This window comes from Suillus plorans (assembly GCF_016647745.1).
Source record: "Suillus plorans strain S12 chromosome Unknown HD556scaffold_2, whole genome shotgun sequence".
Taxonomy (NCBI): Eukaryota; Fungi; Basidiomycota; class Agaricomycetes; order Boletales; family Suillaceae; genus Suillus; species Suillus plorans.
Window position 1 is genome coordinate 393,094 of NW_024537386.1, and position 21,832 is coordinate 414,925.

The 21,832-nt window shown below is 48.0% G+C and overlaps 6 protein-coding genes and 1 non-coding gene across 7 annotated transcripts; 3 read left to right on the plus strand and 4 right to left on the minus strand.

The window, feature by feature from the left end:
• Positions 1–24: 24 nt before the first annotated feature.
• Positions 25–1,127, plus strand: HD556DRAFT_1428527 (TIP41-like family-domain-containing protein; the record flags this gene model as incomplete). The annotated part of the gene is made up of 4 exons (XM_041304723.1): positions 25–347; positions 400–682; positions 736–903; positions 960–1,127. 4 exons carry the CDS (start codon positions 25–27, stop codon positions 1,125–1,127), a joined length of 942 nt encoding a protein of 313 aa, XP_041166880.1.
• A 1,645-nt stretch (positions 1,128–2,772) lies between these two features.
• HD556DRAFT_t6 lies at positions 2,773–2,857 on the plus strand. The gene has a single exon. It is a non-coding gene; the product is annotated as a tRNA-Arg (tRNA).
• Positions 2,858–4,526: 1,669 nt separating this feature from the next.
• On the minus strand, positions 4,527–4,975 carry HD556DRAFT_1224584 (uncharacterized protein; the record flags this gene model as incomplete). The annotated part of the gene is made up of 2 exons (XM_041296961.1): positions 4,527–4,714; positions 4,900–4,975. Coding segments are annotated over 2 exons (264 nt in total), but the record flags the coding sequence as incomplete, so codon positions are not given.
• A 1,049-nt stretch (positions 4,976–6,024) lies between these two features.
• HD556DRAFT_309131 (uncharacterized protein) lies at positions 6,025–8,852 on the plus strand. Its single transcript, XM_041310226.1, has 7 exons — positions 6,025–7,613; positions 7,663–7,845; positions 7,896–8,240; positions 8,291–8,314; positions 8,369–8,549; positions 8,602–8,645; positions 8,696–8,852. Exons 1-7 carry the CDS (start codon positions 6,201–6,203, stop codon positions 8,789–8,791), a joined length of 2,286 nt encoding a protein of 761 aa, XP_041166882.1. The 5' UTR covers positions 6,025–6,200; the 3' UTR covers positions 8,792–8,852.
• A 119-nt stretch (positions 8,853–8,971) lies between these two features.
• HD556DRAFT_309059 (PLU-1-like protein-domain-containing protein) lies at positions 8,972–15,325 on the minus strand. Its single transcript, XM_041310225.1, has 12 exons — positions 14,501–15,325; positions 14,230–14,430; positions 13,799–14,180; positions 13,656–13,744; positions 13,539–13,608; positions 13,133–13,484; positions 12,884–13,064; positions 12,792–12,819; positions 12,493–12,740; positions 12,275–12,438; positions 9,863–12,213; positions 8,972–9,815 (listed from the first exon to the last, which is right to left on the minus strand). The coding sequence occupies exons 1-12, from the start codon at positions 15,119–15,121 to the stop codon at positions 9,136–9,138; spliced, it is 5,367 nt and encodes a 1,788-aa protein (XP_041166883.1). The 5' UTR covers positions 15,122–15,325; the 3' UTR covers positions 8,972–9,135.
• Positions 15,326–17,141: 1,816 nt separating this feature from the next.
• On the minus strand, positions 17,142–18,774 carry HD556DRAFT_1321533 (uncharacterized protein). Its single transcript, XM_041301352.1, has 9 exons — positions 18,685–18,774; positions 18,550–18,633; positions 18,468–18,503; positions 18,399–18,419; positions 18,099–18,352; positions 17,861–18,046; positions 17,714–17,805; positions 17,432–17,655; positions 17,142–17,374 (listed from the first exon to the last, which is right to left on the minus strand). Exons 1-8 carry the CDS (start codon positions 18,758–18,760, stop codon positions 17,448–17,450), a joined length of 957 nt encoding a protein of 318 aa, XP_041166884.1. The 5' UTR covers positions 18,761–18,774; the 3' UTR covers positions 17,142–17,374; positions 17,432–17,447.
• HD556DRAFT_1321536 (uncharacterized protein) lies at positions 18,550–20,025 on the minus strand. Its single transcript, XM_041301353.1, has 6 exons — positions 19,515–20,025; positions 19,411–19,467; positions 19,283–19,361; positions 18,865–19,232; positions 18,685–18,814; positions 18,550–18,633 (listed from the first exon to the last, which is right to left on the minus strand). Exons 1-4 carry the CDS (start codon positions 19,967–19,969, stop codon positions 18,891–18,893), a joined length of 933 nt encoding a protein of 310 aa, XP_041166885.1. The 5' UTR covers positions 19,970–20,025; the 3' UTR covers positions 18,550–18,633; positions 18,685–18,814; positions 18,865–18,890.
• Positions 20,026–21,832: the final 1,807 nt, after the last annotated feature.

The window sequence follows — 21,832 nt, forward strand, 5'->3', positions numbered from 1 at the left end:
AAAAGTTACTTTCTTACTGAAGTCATGTCTTCAGTAGTCGCGGTACCGCAACACAAGCTATCAGAGACTCCCAACTCACGTGCAATCGAAATCAATGATTGGGTGATAATCGCGTCCACCAACCCAATATCTAGCGCGTCAGAGTGCGACGCGTTGCAAGCTTCGCTTGGATTCCCGTTGCCTGAGATGACGTTTGGAAGTAACTATCTATCTCTCGAACATCAGCCATCTGGGTGGAAGATGATGTTTGACACTCATAATGCCCTCAAGTGTGTGAAAAAAGGTGAGCTCGGGGAGGGCGATGGTGGAGTCAAGGTTGGCTATGCAGATGCCTGGCTTAAAAGCCGGTGAGGAATTCGTGCTGGATATCTACCAATGTGATTTTGAGCGTACCACCAGCACAGACCCTGGAACAAACCTTCCGTTGCCTGTTACAGTCGCAGCCAAGCATTATGACTGGACTTACACCGTGACTTATCCTGGACATCACCTTGATTCCGCACCAGGCACCGATTCGCCAAGTTCTTCAATACAATGGATAGATGCCGATCAAGACAACCCATCTCATTCTATTCCGCTTTCTGAGCTCACGCGACCAGATCCGATATTATTCTACGCGGAAATACCTCTTTTTGAGGATGAATTACATGATAATGGATCATCCAACCTTCTCGTGCGAATAGTTCGTGCTGCTGTCCCTATGGTTTTTTGTTATCTGACGAGGTCGAATTGAAGCGCGTCATGCCAACATGTATATTCATTTTGTCGCGATTCACGCTTCGCGTGGATAATGTGCTTTTCCGCACACATGACACGAGGATATATCATTCTTTCAGCTCAAGCCCTTCGTTAGTCATACGTCAATTGAGTGGTTGGGAAGCACCGTATGATGGCGTTAAGAGGGTACGTCTAATGCTTTCTTTCGTGTTGACTCATCCCTTGATAACTGTCAACTTCAGCGACTTCCCAGTCGCCACGATTTGACCCCTCTGACGGACGCGAACTTCATTGCGAAGGTGCTGACGGAATTACCTGTTACGGAATCTCAGCAGATAGGGGCGAGGACACGTTGGAGGGGTTTGAGGACAAAAGTAGAGATAGCGGTACTGACAAGAGATGGACCCTAATGCATCAGTGATAAGTGGTAGAACCATCTGCATTGTATTTGTAGCTCATGAATTCCGTTTCATATCCGAACCTTTCCGGCAGAATTCGGGGTACAGTCAGACTTTGGGAATTTTTCCAGAACGCATGTTCAACACCCCTTTGCAGCATGCATTCTTAATCAATGACTTGCCTACATAGAAGATTGACCGCCGAACAATGAGCGTTATCCTCACTGGCAGGGCTTTCATGTGGCTGGCGCAACGGAAGCAGTCGTAGATGCCCAATCCGTGGAAGGTTTGCAACTACGTTGGGCAAGCGGAAGGATCCTAGTTGGTATGAGACAAAATAGTGGTACGTGCATTACTATTGGCTGACTATATATATGCTATGTGTAGAACGATTCCTGAAAACGAAGGAACGCCGTCTTCCTTCTTCCAAGGCATGGCTACGGGAATGAATTGCGATTACTCTATGGTGTGTTGGCCGCCTGTGCCACTTATATCCATGCTATGAGCAAGCCGCTCAACCTTAAATATGAGAGGGTGTATCTTCGCCTAGAAGAGTATGGTATGATCAGCTCAGTGCGATCAGTTATGACAGGCTACTGACCAGAGTGTCACCAGCACCTCAAGCAACGCCAGAGACCACCCCACCATGACCAGCATCCAGCGTGGTCGTCTGAACTTCCGAAAGTATCGGATGAGACAGATGATAACTGCGAGGCGCCATCATATACATATGATGGAGTGTACACCTTACGACGAGACACCTGGTGATCTCCTGTTCAATCTTCGCAATCGAAATTACGAAAGAAGGTGATCATACATTATAGACAGACCGACTTTCCATGGTGAACTTGTGCGTGTAGGGAAACAAAGGTGTGGAGCACGCTGACGTCGCTGAGCGTTTGAGGAATGTGAGTTGGAGGAAAGGGGAAAATCACTGATGCAATTTATACCCAAGAACATGGGATCATTACGAGCACGAGGCAGACTGGGTGCCGGGTTTGGTCCGACACTAGGGGGTTATGCTCCGTTTTTTTTTACCGTCATGCAGGAATCCGGGGAACTCTCTTTTGATGACGAGGTAATTGTAATGACCCCACGCACTACGTAGCAATACGTTACGTGGCACTCGCTACTTAATAGTAACTCTGTGCTGTCTATGTGGGAGTTTAAATACTCGAAGTCTTTGCGGCATCATGAGTCGATGTTACGTGGCCGACGCAACCGTCTGGTTATCCTCATAAGTGTAAGAAACTGTATTCAACGTCGATTCTTCTATTTGGCATGGCGTGCTGCTATGCTACTGCTGTCATGACTCACTACTCCGTATGTCCCAAAGCAATACAAATTTTCCACATATGGTCACGGTGTTTAACAACACATGTCATCCTCCTCCGCGGCCCGAATCCTCGAATCAGAATTGTTCAACTCGTGGAGGTCTTCAGAATCAGAACCATTGGTACACGCTTCAAGTGAATTGATTTGTCTGACCGTTATTTATAACCCGTGCAACAGGTTTTTGTGCGGCGCTAGCTAGCTACAGAACCCTAGACGGATCCAACGAGACTTGAGACTTTTACTCTGGGATACTTATGTTACATGGAGTCCTGACTGAAGACGAGCTCAGGATCATGAAAGTCATTTGGCGCTTGCCACACAAGCCCTTGTTGTCTAATGGTTATGACGTCAGACTTCTACAAATGAAGCGCATCTGGAGGTTGCGGGTTCGAGTCCCGCCAGGGGTTGATTTTTATTTATTCTTGATCTATTTTACGTTATAACCTTTTCTCGATGGAGCAATTTGATTTTCATCTCGGATCAACATGAGAGAATTAGTAAGTTACAGTTAATCGATAGACCAGATTTCATTTTTTTGTCCGTCTTACCGCTTCTATATAGAGCTAGACATACAAAAGGGTCCCCTTGGTCGGGCGGAGTACCACTGAGGGCGCACAACGTACCACCAAATGTGCGATAGTGGGTTGTCGGAAGCAGCGAATTTCCGAGTCCTTAGCCAGCCATCCTGGGAGGTATTCCACCCTTGTTCCGCCTGAACAATATGTAAAAGGTGGGACCCTGTTTCCAGCACCACAAGCTTGGTAAATAGAAGTGGTAAGCTAGCTATAGATGATCAAAATGAATAATCAAACCTATCACAGCAACCGTCTGAATTTTTCCGTGGTAGTATCCATTCCCAGGAATTATTTCATGGAGAAACATAGCCCAATAAATTTCATGATTCCTAATTGACTTCTTCAGGCTTCAGGCTTCCTGCCCCGAACACGACTTTAGTAGTAATTAGGTCCCGATAAAGTTCGAACCCCAACTTAGCAGAATTGTTTTGCCACGCTATCTCTGTGACAAATTCGAAGGATCCTGATTTACTTATCCATGCTTCTGATTCAAGTTAAAGCTGCTCTTGCAATGAGTCAAACTCACAGTACCAGCATGTTCCACCTGCACAGATGCACAAGGAACATGGTCTAGAACTGGAGTCCAGTTGCGAGGTGGGTGACTTCGTCGGCGTCTCCTTATCGCCAACAGCGGTATGACACTGATAAGAACGCGAATTCAGAGTGTGAAGTGTCGTTCTCCATGATATCAAGCAGCATCAAAGGTTTGTCTCATGCCGCAACGTGAGTTATAAGGCTGCCTGCGGTCATGCTTTCCATGACAAACGAGGTGCACCCAGGTGTTGCGTTGGAAAGCGTTGAGTGCACCTACTCGCGTGGCGTCGTCGCCAGAGAGTGGTTGTCGTAGGGACGAGCTCAAGCTCGCTATCGATAGTCAAGAGCGCCTCGCCCTGTCCCGCACCCGGTTTACTTTGTACAATTGCAGTGAAAACCGGAGTCACACGTGCCTCCATCAGATGTCTAGATCCCATATGAGCTAGAAGTCTTGGTGAGTAAGAACAGATGTAATAGTTCCCGCCCACGTCCGTCTGCCTTCGTTCGAAAGGGATGAGCTGCGTAGAGTGCTGACCCGGAACGTTGAGCATCAAAAACCTTGCTGAGCTCCGAGAACTTGTGGGCTAGGTTGTAACTCGTGAACTCGAGATCTTCCTCAGGCGAGGACAACGACCACTGCTGGCCACGACCCTGCTCCACGAGTTCATCAGCGTGTCATAGATCGCCACGGCGAAAGCCGCATCTACAGGGAGTGATCTGGCACTGATGAAGGCAGTGGCAACTTCGCGCCGTGAAATTGCCAATGATCGTGTTGCCAAATTACCGGCAAGAAGGTCAAAATATGTGTTATAGGCCTCCAATGTAGATGTATGATAGTACTGCTCTGCTGCGGTGATTGTGCACAACAGGGCGCAGGTGCAGCGCTTCTTTGTACAAAGAAATGGCCTCGTTGAGACCAAGAGAGTTGCTGTGGTGATAGAAGCAGTAATATAGCGACGAGGCCAAGTTAGCGTTCAGAACCCCAGAGCAGAGAAACGGCTTCACGACAACATTGTATGCACTCGTCTAAATCATCAAAACTGTTGCATTGTTGAAGGCGTAACACAAAGGCCCACGCAAGCTTGTCGAACGATCTCGGACGGTGTTCATTGCCAAGAGGACAGAGTTCGAGCACGATTCGTCGAAGGTAGATGCCTTCATCGGATGCGTCTATTAGAAGTTGGTTTTATTCGTGGAACACGTAATCGACGCGATTTGCTCCTACCACGATGCTACGAAGGTAGGTGCCCTCTGCACAGAGGGATAATGGCTTGCAGGACAGTTGCATGGATTCGTGGATATATACGGCGGTGTGCACCCTATTGTAGCACCATGTCAACACTTCGGTGAGATAATAGATGGATAAGGATGATTGGGGTGGCCATGCGGACGCAATGCAAGGGCTTCGCGAAAGATAAAAGTGACTCAAAAAGGGGGCTCATGCGAGGTTGGTGAGAGCTGCTTCCTGGCCAGGATGGCCGACTAAACACTGGTCCAGAATAACTGAAAACGTCTGACGGCATCATTCAGGTGAGTAACCCTCTTGATTTGGCGTGTCACATATTTGACGAGTCGTGCATAGCCCGCATCTGCATTTCGAGCAATCTCGCAGTCGATGATGGACCGCAGTTGGTAACAAAAGCCAACATCAAATGCAAAGGTCGGCGTACTTACATCAAACAATACGCCGTCCTGATTATCGCAAGTAATTGTATGAATGGGAAGCAGGTTACTCACTGAATGGCTCATCTCCATGATCGAGTAGCTCATATCGTGAGATCTCTAATTTTCTGATGATTTCCCTATTGTCTAGCATTTTATCGAGCTCGAAAGACGCCCACATGACCAGTGATGATGCATCGAGTACTCTGCAAATAGAAGATGAGTCGTCGAATCGTGTTCGAAAGTCTACATTGGGAAGGTGTCGGTCTTGCCTCACATTACAGATTCATCTGATGACAGCACTCTGACGATTGATTTCCAGCATCTCCTGGGGAAAGGGATATGTAAATCCCAGCTGGAATGCGCTCGAAAGGGACTTTGATATTTTTACCGCTGATGACTGAAGTGGAGCGAAATGACCGCAACAGATAGCGCTGCGTGGTGGACAGATTAATGAGTGGATATGGAATCTGTGAATGAAGTTCAGGTGAGAGGGGTTTAGAGGCTTGTATAATTTCACCAAGTGCTGAGGCTAAAAGATACTGAGATGCAGAGGTGGGCATTGTCCGACAGCGAAATTGGCAGGAGGTAGGTAGATTGACAACGCTTTTCCTATATCGTATCTTCTTAGCTTCCGAAGTTGCATGGACCGAGGCCTGGAGGGCCTCGTCCTCACGTCCTCTCCATACGTTTGTTGGTAATTCTCTGTTAGTAAAGACCAGGCACTTGGCGGGGTCTATTTGGTCATGTTTGGATGAGAGGCCCTCTTGCCAAATAGCGCACTCAACTTCATACTGAGTTGCTGCAGTGGAAATTGGTTTGTCTTTCAAGGCTCATGTGTTAAGCAATTTAACTTAAGACAGGTTATCAATTAGGTGAGCTATTAGCATACACTTTTCTTCAAATCTGATGCGGCACTCAGCATTTAGAGCTCCACAAATTTGCGTGTTTCGCTGACCAGGCCTCGTAGGTTGGCCCCATGACTTCTCCAACTTTCCATGATCCGCCCGTGCTCTCGAGCTCGCCTGTTTCAATTAGAGCCGCTTCTCCTGTTCGACGAAGGGATAATAGAGAATGCTTACAATGTCAAACTGACGTGGTGGAATCTGGGTCTCGAGCCCACATCTCGCCGACGCTTATCTCCTCTTATGATCTGAATGACCCAGAAGTGAGGGAGAGGCAGAGAACATTGGATGTAGACATGGCTCTGCATTTGTCCAGAGCCCGGAGAGAGACTACAACGACGCCTCCAGCAGCATTACTTGAATACGAATCGGCCCCGCACCCTGAAACAGTGCCCCCTTTCTCTCACTTCTCAGCTATCGAGGAACACGACATCGACATAGCTCGCGGGGACAGAATTAATCACATCAATCATGATGGTGTGAACTGCGGTTCTGACGGGCTGCACTCGCCACGATCTCTAACTCCTATTGACTTGCGGATGCAGCACCTTGACCAAACCCATGACCCAGCGCTTCTTACGACTATGACAAGCGAGTATCAACCGATTCGCAGTGAAGCTCTCGCTTCCATGCCCGGCCTTCCCGTGTATCAAGCGAATGCATCTCGTTCCGCTTTTTCCTTTGCTCATCTGGAAGCCTTTGCCGCTCAAGAAAAGACTCAGTTAGGCATATCATCACCTACGGATACCCATGGCACAGCATTCCGGTTGCGTCTCCCAAGCTTTCCACAGAACGGGGGTTCAGATTTGGCCGCATCTCTACCTGGAGGAACTCCTCCATTTGACGCTGCATTTGACGCTTCTTATCGCGGTAATATTCGACAACGCAAGCTCAGCCAGAGCAGTCCTGTCCCAAGGCATAGCCGGAAAAGCACCCGGGGCAAGATGGCCCTCTTTGAGAATCACGGCGGAGACCCAAACTTCACTCTTCCAAGCCGGCTTATGGGACATGGGCATTTAAGTGCCATCCCATCCTCAGATAACGTGTCAACAAATCAGTACAACACTGCAGGGATGGGCGGGATCATGACACCTGGGCATGACAGACCTTACCGATTCTCGTTTTACTCCAATGCGTTGTCTGCAACTATTCACGCACGAAGCCTCAGCGAACTTCCTGCGGACGGGCAGTCCTTCGAGGATTTGTTTACTGGTCTGGCTCCTCCTGACCGTCCGCGAGACGCAAAGGATGGGTCTGCCCCTGTTTCCGTGCCTCCACCACACCAAGGGGCAGCTTCTGTTCAAGACACGAACAAGCGTCCCCCAGATTTCGCAACATTTAACCAAAATGGGGGTCGTCCGGAGAAGGGCGGTGCTGGTAATTCAGGCCCACCAAATAGCCTCGGGAGTGGTAGCGAGCTTGAGGGGAATACGTGGTGGCTAGATGTTCTAAGCCCGACAGATGAAGAGATGAAGGTTCTGAGCAAGGTGCTGCCCACGCAAACGGTTGGTTCTCTGAACTCAAGCATGATCTTAGGTATTCTCTATCCACCCTTTGACCGTTGAAGACATCCAAATGGAAGAAGCTCGTGAAAAGATTGAATTGTTCCGGAACTACTACCTTGTCTGTTTCCGGAGCTTCGATCAGGATCCTTACAGCCCCATGCACCTGGAGCCCCTGAACATGTACATTATTGTATTTAGAGAGGGAACTTTGTCTGTAAGTGCCTCATCTGTTTTCCTATAATGTGTTATTTAAGAACCTTTTAGTTCCATTTTCGTCCCACCCCACATCCACAAAATGTCCGCCGAAGAATAAAGCAGCTCAAAGACTACATTAATGTCACATCAGACTGGATTTCGTATGCATTGATCGATGACATCACCGATGCCTTCGGACCTCTTATCCAATCCATTGAATATGAAGTGGACTCTATCGATGAGCTCGTCCTTATTTTGAAGGAGGCAGAGCAAAGTGACATGTTGAGAAGGATCGGAACATGTCGCAAGAAAGTCATGGGATTACTGCGCTTGATGGGTAATAAGGCGGATGTAGTCAAGGGGCTCGCGAAGAGATGCAACGAAAACTGGAGGGTAGCACCAACGTCAGACATCGTGAGTTATTCGGTACAGGTCATTCGTGCCACGACTCATCTTTATAAAAGGGTCTATATCTTTCCGACATTCAGGTTAGTTGCTGCCGACGCTAAATTTACTACTGATTGATTTTAATGAATTGTTAGGACCACTTGATAACCATGACGCAAAATCTAAATCACTACGAAAAAATCCTGTCCCGGTCGCACTCCAACTACTTGGCGCAGATTTCCATCGAAATGACAGATGCTAACAACCAGATCAACGATGTCCTCTCGAAGTTGACGGCATTGGGTACGGTTCTCATCCCTATGAACTTGGTAACGGGTCAGTGCCTTCTCTTCACCGTCGATGATCTGTGTCCTCATGACTCACCCAGGTATGTGGGGTATGAATGTACACGTCCCAGGCCAGGATGATGCGGTATGTAGGCCACCATTTGCGTACCGCCGTTGTTTATTTGTTTTTTTCAGGTCACTTACCACTGGTTCGCTGGGATCCTTGCCGCGCTTGCAGCCTTTGGCATCATTGGCGGGTACACCACATACAAACTCATGGTTAAACGATAAACGCATTGGGGGTTGATCGTTTTGTTTTAATTCTGTTCTCAGTATCTAGACCTTCGCCTTTCTGGTTCGCTGTCATCATTTGTTATTCCCGATCTCGTTATCGTGATTTGCGCCTAGACTTTTATCGAGTTCGCGGGAGAACTCGAGGATCGTCCTCAATTTCCCATTCGCAACTTCGCTTCTTTTCCCATTCATATATGTAATATTCACGTACATCAACATTCCATAGAAAGCATGCCAGGGTAGTGAGGACGATTGCAACTACGGTCAACAAATAACAAGTACACAATAGACCTATCAAAACCAAAATTCGTAGATGACGCATGAAAGAATACACTAGAGGTCTATTTGTGATTTCCAACCAACAATTTTACTGACTTCACAGAAGAGCTTTCTCCATTCATTGTGTTAAGAGACGGGGAGGAAGGTGGTCTAGCATAAGGGGGAGGGATCGAAGGCGGTCGCCGAGGGGAAGGCTCGGTGTCAACTGGTGATACAATCATGGCCAGTGAAGGTGAAAGCGTCTGCTGCATCGAACGAGCTGCTACACTTGCGGGTGGGAGAACAGGAGTTTGAGGAAGGCGTCGCTGCTTGGGTGATCTCGGCTCCGGGTTGTCTTGTGGAGTGTCATCCGCATACTTACGCTTCTTGTTGTGTGGTGACTGTGGGTAGGATTGCCAAGGTGGGGGAGGTGGGACGTGATGCCCGTTTGCTGATGGCTGCCTTGCAAGCTCATAAACAGGTGTTGGTGGTGTGGGAAGTGGTATGGGAGCGCTGTGAATATGCGAATGCCGGTGGTGCGTAGAAGGTCCAGGTTCAGCACTGTGAGGCATTGTATGCGCTGGAACGCTCCGTGAAGCTGGCGCATTGCCGTTATTGAGATCAGGCTGACCGGGCAAAAATCGTATGAGTTCCACGAATAACGTTTGAGTATATGGGGGTAACATCTTCGTATAAATAACATCTTTGCTGAAGGTGTCCAGCATTACGCTCGTATTGACATACGTGTCTGGATCTTGGTTATCTGCTGGTCCGTTAGTGTGGGCAATACGTTTAATGGATTTTACTGACCAACGTGCTTGACACGGACTTCTGAATAGATGTATGGTCGGCTCCTACGCAAACAACACAGCGGGCACATAAATCGATTGCTGCCGCTGACATTGGCCTCTATAGGGAAGAAGACACAGCCAGAGTGGTAACGTCTTTTGCAAGCTTCGCATTCAACAGTTGGATAATTGATGAGGTATGGCGTGCGACCGCGGCATATGCAGCGCGTTCCATCCAGCCAATCCTTGTCGACATCTTGACCAAAAGTAAATTTTGGCCTTCGCCTCTTCTTGACTCGAACAGCTGGAGGTTGACCGGCGAGGATACGATGCAGACCAGCGAGGTCGAGACCGTATGAGACTTCGCGACTCGGAGACACGGCAAACTGGATCTTGTACAATTTGCGCATGTAATGACGCACTTGAGGAATATATTCGGCTCGTTTGTTGCCGGGTTGTGAGGCATACGTCAAGAATTGGCCGATGACTTCGCACAAACGATCTATCCGACGAACAATGATCTCCAGCTGCTTCCAGGCTTCCGAATAATTTTTGGTTATTGGAGGTGCTTTAAGGAGGATGGTCGGTAGGAAACAGAAGTGCCAACTCCGTTCCTTGTGGATGGCACCATTCCAGTGATGATGATCACAGAAAGGGCATGAACCACCGTTAGCTGCGCAAACGCCATGAAACCTTGCGAAGCAGTGGTCACATTGAACCGCGTCGGAGTGAGTCCCAGGTGGAGGGGGGCGAACGGGGGTGGTGCAGATGCAGGTGAAGTACTCATCAACAGGGGGTTTGTCATCTTCCTGTCTCGTTGACTCTTCAACATCATTCAGGATGTCCCGACCATGAGCGCATTCATGCTGCGGACAGTACCACGGCAGATCTTCTAACCATTCTTGATGGCGAGTGAGCTGATCATCCAGCTTCTCGAAAACAGGAAGTGAGAACATAGTGAGATGCTCCCGGGCGTAGGATCTCCACTTCCGCATCATCACAAAGACATCTGTGTCCTCTCGGTGCTGGTAACGATGCTGAAGGATTGATTCACATCGATTCTCAAGATCCAAAGCAAACTCGGCAGTTTGCTTCAGATCTCTGATAGCAGGAATGCTGAAGTCTTTTTCAGCGCGAGTAACGAAACGCGTGACTTCTGAAATCCTGGGTTTGGGTCCCTGACCATCAGGGGATATCCAAGTTTTTGCCTGTTTCTCGAAATCCTTCGCTTTGTTGCACGCGGACATCAGCCGGTCGTAGATTGTGGCATCGGTAGGAATGGTGGAGTCTGTCTCAAAGAATTCGTCCAGCTCTTCGATGGTCTTGTGTGGCTGGTCCAACAACAGCCTCGCCCGCTCTTCCCAGTCATCCCCAGCTCGTTGACGAGACTCTAGGGTTCGGATAAACTGGTTTTCGAGAGGAACACTGCAACCGCGAGCGCGGGTTAAAAGCCCACGAATGTCTTCCAGTGTAGCTGACGCATCCTCCGCCTTCCCCTCCAGCTCCCTAATGAGTTGCTCTCGAGACACAAGCTTCTCAACTTCAAGTATTTCATCAAGATGGACATTGATAGATGATGCGCCAAGGAGCAGCCGCTCACAATCAGCTATGAAGGCGTCCCGACTGGCCACAGAATTGGCGGAATTGAGTAACGCTGAGGCTTTGCATTGAATATCTTCTGCTTGTTCAGCCAACGTACGGAGGCTTCCAATCTCCGAGGTTTCAAACCCGAGATTTTGCACTTCCATCAGGAGAGCATAGAGATCGTTGAGTCCACGGTCAGGCCTATCTCCAGCATCACGGTCATCAAACACAGCGTTGTTCGCTTCGTGTAAAGACGGGCGGCCACGTGAACGGCGGGTGAGTTTACGACCTTGTTTGCGACTAATGAACGCATTGGCAGCCTCCAACCACTCGTTGCCACGGTTGACGCATTTACGGAGGGCGGTGAGTTCAGGAAGGTGATGAGTGATTCGCTCGCCTTCAGCAAGGAGCGCGCGAAGAGAACGTAACGACGGAAGGTCACTTTCCACAAGCACCTTGTTGAATTTTGTCCGCCATTTCCCGGGAACGGCTGCGCGCTCAACGACTTTTCCAAGAGTCTCGCGGAGGTCGGCATCAGAAAACCGTTTCCTGAGCGTCAATTCTTCTGGTGAATGGTCGCATAGTTGATCCATATGATCAACGCAGACAATCTCGCTCTTGCAATGACAGATGATCTGCGAGAGGTAGCAAAAGGCTTTGCAGATTGTGCATTGGTATTGATCTTCGGGGCGGTCTTCTTCCTCGATACGCTCGCAAACACCACGATCACGAGCCAGCTGACGAGCTGCGAGCTCTCGCTCAGTCATTTCCTTAAGACTCGACTCCAGCCTTCAAAAAATATCGTGAGTTTCACGAAATAATTTATTAATAATTTAATTTCAATGCTTACCATAACGCAGTTTTAATAGATTGAGATTGTTGCGTAATCGTTACGAGAAGCTCATCATGGGAAAAGACTGGCAGTTTCTTGTGTTCACGGTAACGTTGTACACAATCACGACCAAAAGGCAACCAGTCTGGGAGCGCAAAATTGACGGCCTCATTGAAATTGAACTGCCATGAAAGTCAGTATCAAGATGCGATCGATCGAAAACGTGCCAAACGCACTCCGTGGTTGAAGCCTGCATGGTATGCTTTCGGGAACGTGATGACAAACTCGCCTGCCCGTTGGTTGCACGCATACACGCGGACTCCGGCATCAGCGAGACGTTTCGGGTTCATCAAAGTTACGAGTTGGAATAGGAGATCGGACTGCGCCTCAAAGAGGTCAGGTGCCTCACTCTTGATGGCGGCCTCGAACTTTTCTGCGTCTTCTCCTGGGATACCATACCAGGTCTTTGTTTCACCCCAATGCACTAAGGAGAGTGGTCAGAAAAAGTAACCTGCTGCAATGGAACACTGCGTACTGAAGTTGATGCTATAAGTATAATGATCCTGTCGTAGTGTAATTGAATCAGCGATCAGTGTTTATGACTGAAATGTATCAAGATGGACGCACCTCATTGTGCCAACAAAATGTCGAAAAGACCATTCCAACGTATGTCCAAGGGACGGTCATACCGGAAATATCAGACTTAATGTATCTGAGAAGGGAATCTGGAAGAATAGGCATGTTGTTCAGATTCCATGGGTCCTTCGAGGCGGGCTCCAGTGGATGGGTCTCCAGGGTGGGCATGGCACTGGACGAGGGCAAAAAAAAATTGTCAACATTGATTTGAACGGTGAAAAAATCCAAAAATGCTCCTACCTGCCATGCGTAGTCGAATGTACATCAGCACCATATTCAATCTCCACGGTCTCATTCGGCGATTGCACAAGGCGCCAAAATTCATTCTCCACATCATATTCAGATATCAGCGTGCTTCCGACGTAATTCACCGTAGGGTCATCAAGATCCGCGGCCGATGGAGACGGTGGAGGATGAGAGGTCCACCACCTTCTGCGGAACTCAAGATCGCGCGCCTGGAAACTCGAGAGACTATGTTCCTCGCCCTCATCAAAGCCGAAATCGCCACCAGTACCAAAAAGACAGATGTGGCAAAACCACTGCCCTTTTGGAATGGTGGCCAAGGGGGGGTCGAGACAAAAGATGTGAAATCCTGTGGTAACAAGGTCAAACGCGCACACGTTTCGAGGCTATAGAGTAAACATACCACAATCACACCCATCACACAGCAACATTTTTTCGTCCTGATTTTTCTTCTGGCAAATTTCGCAGGAAAGCTGAAAAAGAGTGAGTCCATCAAAAAGAGGGGTGCGATGATACGTACTTCTAAGGTGCGCTTGTACTCGTCGTCAGGCTGAGGTGAAGCTGACACCGGAGATAACCGACTGTGAACATCCAGTGACTTCCTTGTGGCTGGGCGGTGTTCACGGTTAGATATTGACTAACCGGGTGCATTGACTGGCTTACGAGTCATTTCTACTCTTGCTCCGCGCTTCACAGCAGTGCTCTCGGGTCGAGGCCCGCTACGTTCCTTATAATCACCTTCATCAGGGGGTTCTGATAATGGGCTAGATGTAGAAGTAAGTGGGCTAGATGGTGGGGAACCACGCTCGCGAGGAGATGTCAAAGGATGTGTGGCAGTCTGAATGTTCATATGAGTCTTCAGCTGCGGATCGCGCGCTGCAGTCGGAGATGTGGACAGGGTTGGTGAATTCCGAACACAGTCGCAGAAATGTTCATAAGGCAAGATCACTCGTGTATAAGAGTTCTTGATCTGCGTGGATAGTCCAGGGATGCCACGGTAACCGAGGAGAGCCCCGAGGTCCCCCCATTTCTTGTTTTTAGTCACCTATGAGACTATTCAGGCACTAGCTACACTATGATGGAGGATCACGCACTGCCTCGTAGCCACCGAGTTTCTGGACCTCTTTGCGGAGTAACCACAGGTCTAGGGGCTTGTGGTTGATGGTGGGCACAGATACACGAGGATTGCCTTGTTGTTTATGGAAACGGTATAGCTGCTCCAAAAAATTGACCTTCGCACGAGATGAAGCCTCAATAGAGTTAAGGCGTTGCAGCCGAGTCTTGAAACGAAATGTCTGATACATGATTTATTAGAGCCATCATCGTAAAGAACATCACTATGTCACGGAGAAAAAATATACAAACCTCGCTATCAGTAACACAGGGCATTTTCCAACCAACGGGAGGAATAATCTTGCAGATGCCATAATTTTTCGCCTTTTCTGAGATGGAGCGGATGTAAGTCATAGGGTCTTTGAACTCATCTGACGTCGGGTAAAAAACTGGGCAGTCTTCTAATCCAAACGGACGGGGTTTGGAGCGCATGGGCTGCGTTCGAGGACTCGACGTTTTGACTGTAGATAAGTCTAACGTGGGTGAGACAGAGATGGGAGTGCCATCTCCAGAAAAATTGTCGGTCGGTTCCTGCTGTGTTATATCATCATCATCGAGTGATGTCACATGGTTCTGCAAGGCGGCCAGAGCATGTGTCTTGGATTTACGTGGGGCGCGTTTGGTGCTACTGGATACGCTCCGCTGTGCTCCGGACTGGGAAGGAGAAAGAATTTCCTCCTGTGTGTCTATAGGGACTGCACCTTCTACAGGAATTGACAAACAAGAAGTGAATGTAGCAGGCTGTTTATTCGAAAATTCGGTCGGCAAGGCGTCTGAAGAGCGTGGGGCGCTGCTTTGCGCAGGCGTTCGCGGAGAGCGACCGCGACGCGAAGGCGATCCCCGCGAAGAACTCGGAGAAGAAATAGTCTGCATAAAGCAGCAAATGAGCAGTAATAATTGTTATCGTCGAGCAGGAGGAAGAGTTATTGTGAGTGAAAGCTGCAGACTTCCGAAGGTCCTGAATTCCAATGTGTGGGAGCGGGCATTGAAATTGTGCACTGAGTTATCGTGTTGCCTTGTTGCTTCTGCGTGGGAATATGACTATATATTCGCGGAGTTTAGTGAAAAGCCTCCTTTGCGGAAATACCTTTAGCTGTTCCTCTTATTTTAATTCCACATTCCTTGCACTTTACACTCAATAGTGAACTGTCCACCCTCCATTATCATATACTAACATATTATGCATGGAGAATGTCTATTTTACACACAGGCGCCAAAGATACGCTTAGATCACTCACTGTGGAAATGTTGATCCAGATGAACTTGCCACCGATACGGAAGTCTTCCGAAGACTACCAAATCCAGCCAAGTGGCCACCTAGATGGAGCTGAGGGGGCCAAAGATCGAGAGCGGTGCGCTTTACCAAAGGAACACTTGATTAAATCCACGCATTGATGTTTCATATACCTCCTGCGATGTGGCCGTATTCAAAATCCAGCGAGCCAGACATCAGGCAGTAGAACGACATATTACTACACCAATCTCGAGGAGATCGGATCTGCCTCCAACAATATTACTTATGCGAGGCATCCGTTACGCGCTGTTATGTACATAACTTCTCCATGAAGCTTCAGGCTAGGCATATTACTCCAGCACACGCGCTACCCATGTGCCATTCTGTCACGATTAATATCGAGGTCCATCCGTATGTCAAGTCTTGCCTCTACCACGTTCGAACTTGCATGCTCCGGCTGGCAGTCATAGCACCGTGCCTTTCACTGTTGGTCGGCTTTCGGCACAGAAATCAAATCAAAAAACACTTCCACGCCTCCACCGCGGCCTGTGTGGCAGTTGAGCCGAGACAGCAGCTGTGGACCAATCGGTGTCCTTTGAATTATTTTTAGCACTCAAAGAGAGACAAAGAAACTCTAAACAGTCGTGATTATTTCTGGGAAATCAAGAAATATGCGATGTTATCCTAAACGTGGACGGTTCATGCGAATTCTTGAATTCAAAATCTCAATTTTTTTTAGAGATAAACAACTATCACTCCCGCTAAGCAGTTTTCAAATTTTCACGGCCCGTACGTCCTTTCTGATAAAGACGATGGAGTTACCGATACTTTTTCTACCTGGTTCTCTAACTCACTCGCGATTTCCTGATTGTGCTTCAAATGGTAGCGAGCCATCCCGCATTTCCTTTGGATAAGGTTCATGTATTCTTCCAAGGGACAAATACTTTCTTTTGTCGTTCTCAACGATATCAGGATTATTTTGCATCCTTCGGAATACTGTCTAGTATGACCGTATCTCTGATCAAGATAGGTATGATATTAATAGCTAAGCACACTAGTGCAAGCCTCTTCTAGTTGCAAAAATCGAACTGCGCCCAATGATCATCTGCATCAAGGCTCTCAAATGGGCTACCCACGATATTTCCCGTGCTGTATTCCATGCTCGCAGCATATTTATTTGAGGCAAGCTTCCTCGACAGCGAAGCTAGTAAATGTCAAGGTGCTCTCCGGGCGTGTCTGAGGAACGTAATATCGTGGGCCCGCCGACGGTGGTATTTTTGAAAGTACCTCACTCTCGCTGGCAAGGTCACATCCTACTGCGTGGCCGTCTGCTTGGGTCTTCTTAACACCTCCGAACACACGCGAAGTTCTGCATGTCAGCTGCGCCTTCCATATTTCCGCACGTTTGTTTCGCACATAAAGAGATTTCCCCTAAACCTTCAAAGTCGCTAGTGAATGGTCTGATATATGAAGCTCATTGTTCCTCGACACAAATACAGCGATGTCGAGGTAATGGCATCGGGTAGACACGTGCGACTATATGGATTGATTGGGACCTGGAGATTGCGCGAAATTAACATCAGTTGGCAGCCTTGGCTACATACGGCTATGCATTCATAGTGTGCCTGCCTTACGATACTGAAGTTTGCAAGTCTCACGTCGACTGAAATGGTACATATTCAAAATGAACAATAAGACTTCGATAGTCGTCAAACTTTGATATCGAATGGGAGATCGGTGACGTGGAGCGGCTATTAATTGTAGGCCAGAGCTGACTGGCACTGTAATAAATGTCCTGACCTGCGAAACCTAAGCCTGTCTGAACACACGACAGGTTCGATAATCAACCTCGTAACATCACCCTGGACACGTAGCAGCCTGTACGCCGGTATCTATACATTCCAATCATATAAATAGTACACCAGATCACGGATTGGAAATTACATAACTGAGCCATATCAGCTGTCACGCTGTATTCGGGTCTCTTGCCTTGCAAATGGAAGCCCGGAGCCACTCAAGAAATCGTGTTGAAATATGGAAATCCCTTGCCGCGTATATGAGCCACAGCGTGAACAGCGCCACAAGGCCGCATGCGCTTCCAGTGGTCGCGAGCGTCAAGGTGGGCGTAGAGGTGAAGACTTGATAAGAGAACGCGAGCATGAAATACAGCATGCTGCAGAAGAACACGACTTTCGTGAGCCAAGAAGGATTCACAACAGTAGGATACTCACCCCCACAACAGCATAGCGTACGGAAGACCATGCACAGTCGCTACAGCTTTGGTGCCAAATGCGGACCCTGTCATCTTCGTGAGGAAATCAACCTGCAACCCCTTGTTATAGTGATATGCGACAATCGATGCACCATTCTTTGCTCACCGCCGTGTCAGCAGATTCTTGCCCATATAACCGATTCTGTCGGGTGAGAAACAGGGACACAACCAACGATCCAACAATACAAAAAATGGAAAGATATGTGCTAATAATTGGGACCGAACCTGAATTCTGGGAACTGACGGAAGGCACAGCCAGAAAGCTGACGTCCACAGCTATCATAACAGTTGACTGACATAATTAAGTAAAAAAGGACCCGAACAGCGAGAATTGTGGCACGCACATATATTGTGATGCTTGACCATTCAGTGCTCAGCTTGCTGTTAAAGTTCTTCCAGCGCGGAGAGTTGATACTACGGTCGACCCATACTCGTCGGAGTTCTTCCATGTGTGACTGCGGGGCCCCGAACATTGCAACGTTGAAGGTCCATGAAAGAACTAAGATTAGCTTGTTCCTCTTCTTCTTTTTGTAAACGGTCTGATCCGCATCCAAACGGGCAGCAGGGAGCCCGCAGAAGTTGAAGAATTTGGCTCGGACTGGTATGAAGCTTAGAGAGGATGTATTGTAGAACGTGCAACTTACCGAAATATCGCATAAACCTGGCTGCTAGACAGTCACCACCTGGAGTAATGTGGAAATGATGATGCTTACCAATGACACAGATAGAATAGGTGTCGCCGATATTCTCTAGTTTGGAGAATCAGCAATGCCATTGAAGAAACCTTTCACTTACCTCCAAGCTGGTTGATCAAGTCCAGAATTTTCGATAATTCATCACCGTCGAAGGGCGAGAGCGACACATCTGTTGTAATAGTCTCTGCAAAGTCCTTTCAGCGACTCGTGCATGCAGTCAAAGAGGAAATCTCACCAGCGCTAGCATGCACAACGACTTCTTTGAGTTCCCTGAGCAACTGAGTGCATGGTAGATTTGCATTGGGATACATCTCGCAGTGTTGCCTAGGAAACACCTGATTAATCTTGTATTAATCTTGTATTTTCTATTTCATCACTTCGTGAGAGATTTTACAAACGGAAACAGAACACATACAATGAAAGACTTGCCAGTACTGATGTTCAACAGCATACTCTGGAAATGCAAACTATCAAAACACGACGATTATCCACTGTTGAGGGCGCACTGATATGGCTCAGCTTTTCGACACCCTGAACTCCGCAAAAAAGTTTTACTGTAGGTAGCTCATGGAGCCAGAAAAGCAGATGCTTGTCGTGATCAATAAAATAGTATCTGCAAATTCTAACTTTGGACTTCTGGTTCCATGCCAATTGCACCACAAGCTCGATCTTGTCGCAACATAGCTGCAACTCAGGAGGCGTAAGAGCGAGTACTTCGTCCACACATGAGTCCATTTTGCACCGGCGATCTTCGTTCTGCAAGTTCGAGTCCGTATAGATACCCTGTTGCTAGCAGTAAGAGTCTCCTTATATTTCGGTAATAAATGACGTACCCGCGTGGGGTTATGAAAATAGAGTGCCCCTTCGGGGTGTATATAGGCACGCCAGCCTCCACCGTCTTGTTGACGCGGACTGCATCCCATTTGTACTTATTTCGCCCCAAGACGAAGGTAGCACTCACTCTAAAAAATCTATCGTTTGAGGAGGAATAAACTTGTATTTGTTGTTGTCGGGGTTTCTGTGATCACATTAGTACTGAATTGCAGTCGGCCCGCAAGAACTCACATCGACGGAGTTTTATCGTACCGCATCACATCGGAGGGTACGAATGGCTCGAAATTAGTGGAGCTCCTGCTCTGGGGGATGACTGGTGCTGCAGGAGATAGCTGGAGGACACAACTAGAGGATGACGGAGGGGCCGGGACCGGCAACAGTGAGTGGGATGAACAGGAAGCGGGCCCTGGTGATGGTGAGACTTGCGGCTGATGGTTGCTCAGAGGAAGAATCATTGTAGGCTGTCTTGAGCCAGCAACTCGCTCTGGGTGTCCATCTGTGTGAATGCGCTGGAACCGGCGCCTAGATGCGATGGTACGTGAATCGTAGTATAACCGTAGAAGGGTGCGCCACAGATGATGTACAAGTCGCAGCGGGAAGGCAATATATCTGAATAACACCTTCATAAACACTCGCAAGCGGTGTATGAGCCTCCGAACGGAGTCGCTGTTATGATTGCGCAACATGGTGTTGCAATGTTAACTGACAAGTTCAGGACATGAGGCATGACTTAAGGAATTATGTCTATCGGATATATTGCTTCCCACGGTCGCATAACCTTATTCTTAACTTCAACCACAGACTGTGACCTTTACGGTAACAACCCGAGGCATCTAGTAACTCTATTTCGGCTTAACCACAGAAAGTTCAAGTTTTCGATTAGCTTCATGAAATGGTCATTCGATGAGTCGACTGCAGGCCTCATGGAAAGAGTCGTAAGACTGGGTATAATAAGCTGGGTAGGGCTGCCTTGCTGATACACATGCACAATGCACATCATATCAGAAATTGACTGAGCCGAGCTGACCGTGATTGTATCCGACATTTTGCTCTGTAAGCCCAAATCACGATAACATGTTGACTATATCGAAGCATGAAATACCTCGCTGCACATAGTATGAACTAGCACCAGAACACCGCATCCGCTCGAGCGTTCCCAGTGGTTGTAAGTGTAATAGTAGCCGTGGATGTGAAGACCTGGGTCCTCACATGAAATAGCCGGTTTGGGTATAAGTCTGCGCAGATTCCCGGTCTGTGTCTAGGTCATGCTGCGTACCGCATGTTCTGCGGCGTTACCTGCAAAATTTTAGTTTGGATCACCGATGTCATGATCCGATGCACTGTTCATTAATGCATTCGTTGCCACCGTTGTGTCGGCAGATCCCTGCTCACAAAGCCGACCCTATCTGTTCAAATAAGTATAACGAGGACGCCACCAGATCCGACAATGCAATATATCACCGGGACTCGATGTGACTCCTACCATTGACGGAAGGTACCGCTAGAAACGGCTATGTAGCATTACATTTGCCTGACACAGGATTGAGCAAACGTAAGAGCCCGACAGCGAGAATGATGACACACATGCCAACCACGATGTCAACCATTAAAACTTCTTCCAGCACCGAGGGTCGATGTCACGGTCGACCCATCCTCGTCGGAGTTCGCTCGTGTATTATTGCGGGGCCCAAAGCAATGCGGCGTTGAAGGTCCATGAAAGAGCCGATATCAGCTTATGCCTGTGTTCTTTGACGTAAACAGACCGGTCTGAATGTACTATTAAATACTTGAGAATCTTTAAAAGTCGAAGTATTATATTGCGCTGGTTGTAAGCTCGGGAACGATGTATTGCGGAATAGTAAGTTTCTGAAACACATGAGCCTGGCTGGAAGACGATCAACCCCTGCAGGGAAACGAGACAGAATGGGAGTACTCACAGATGAAAAAACGAAGTGGGCGCCGCACCATCTAGTTTCGAAAATGGCTGATATTTCTGCCATCAATGAAAGAAGCTTCTGCTTGCCTTCAAATCCGCCAACCAAGTCGAGAATTCAACATCGAATGGCGAGTGCCGCTGTTTATCGTAATATCACATTAATGCTGCCTGGAATTAGATGCATATTGCGTCGATATTGCCCATTCTGTGCCATAAATTCGTCATAAGAATCTCATAATGAAAACTGAAAAAGAATACACACAATGATAACTTGCCAGCATTGATGCTCGACAGCATATTCTGGAAATATAAACCATCAAGACTCCATACGACACAATCACAGGACGACGGAGGGGCATGGACAGGCAATAATGAGATGCATGAGCAAGACGAAGAACATGATAAGGCGGGACCTGCAGTTGATGGTTACTCAGCGGAAGAAGTATGATAGCGCTGGTTTGAGCCAACAACTCGCTCTGCGTGTCCTGTGTAAATGTGTCGGAACTGCGACATCAGTACGTGGACATGATCACAGAAGGGCGTGAAACAGATTATGACCGAGTCATAGCGAAAAGCTAGACAATGCTGTCAGAAACACTCGCAAGCTTATCGC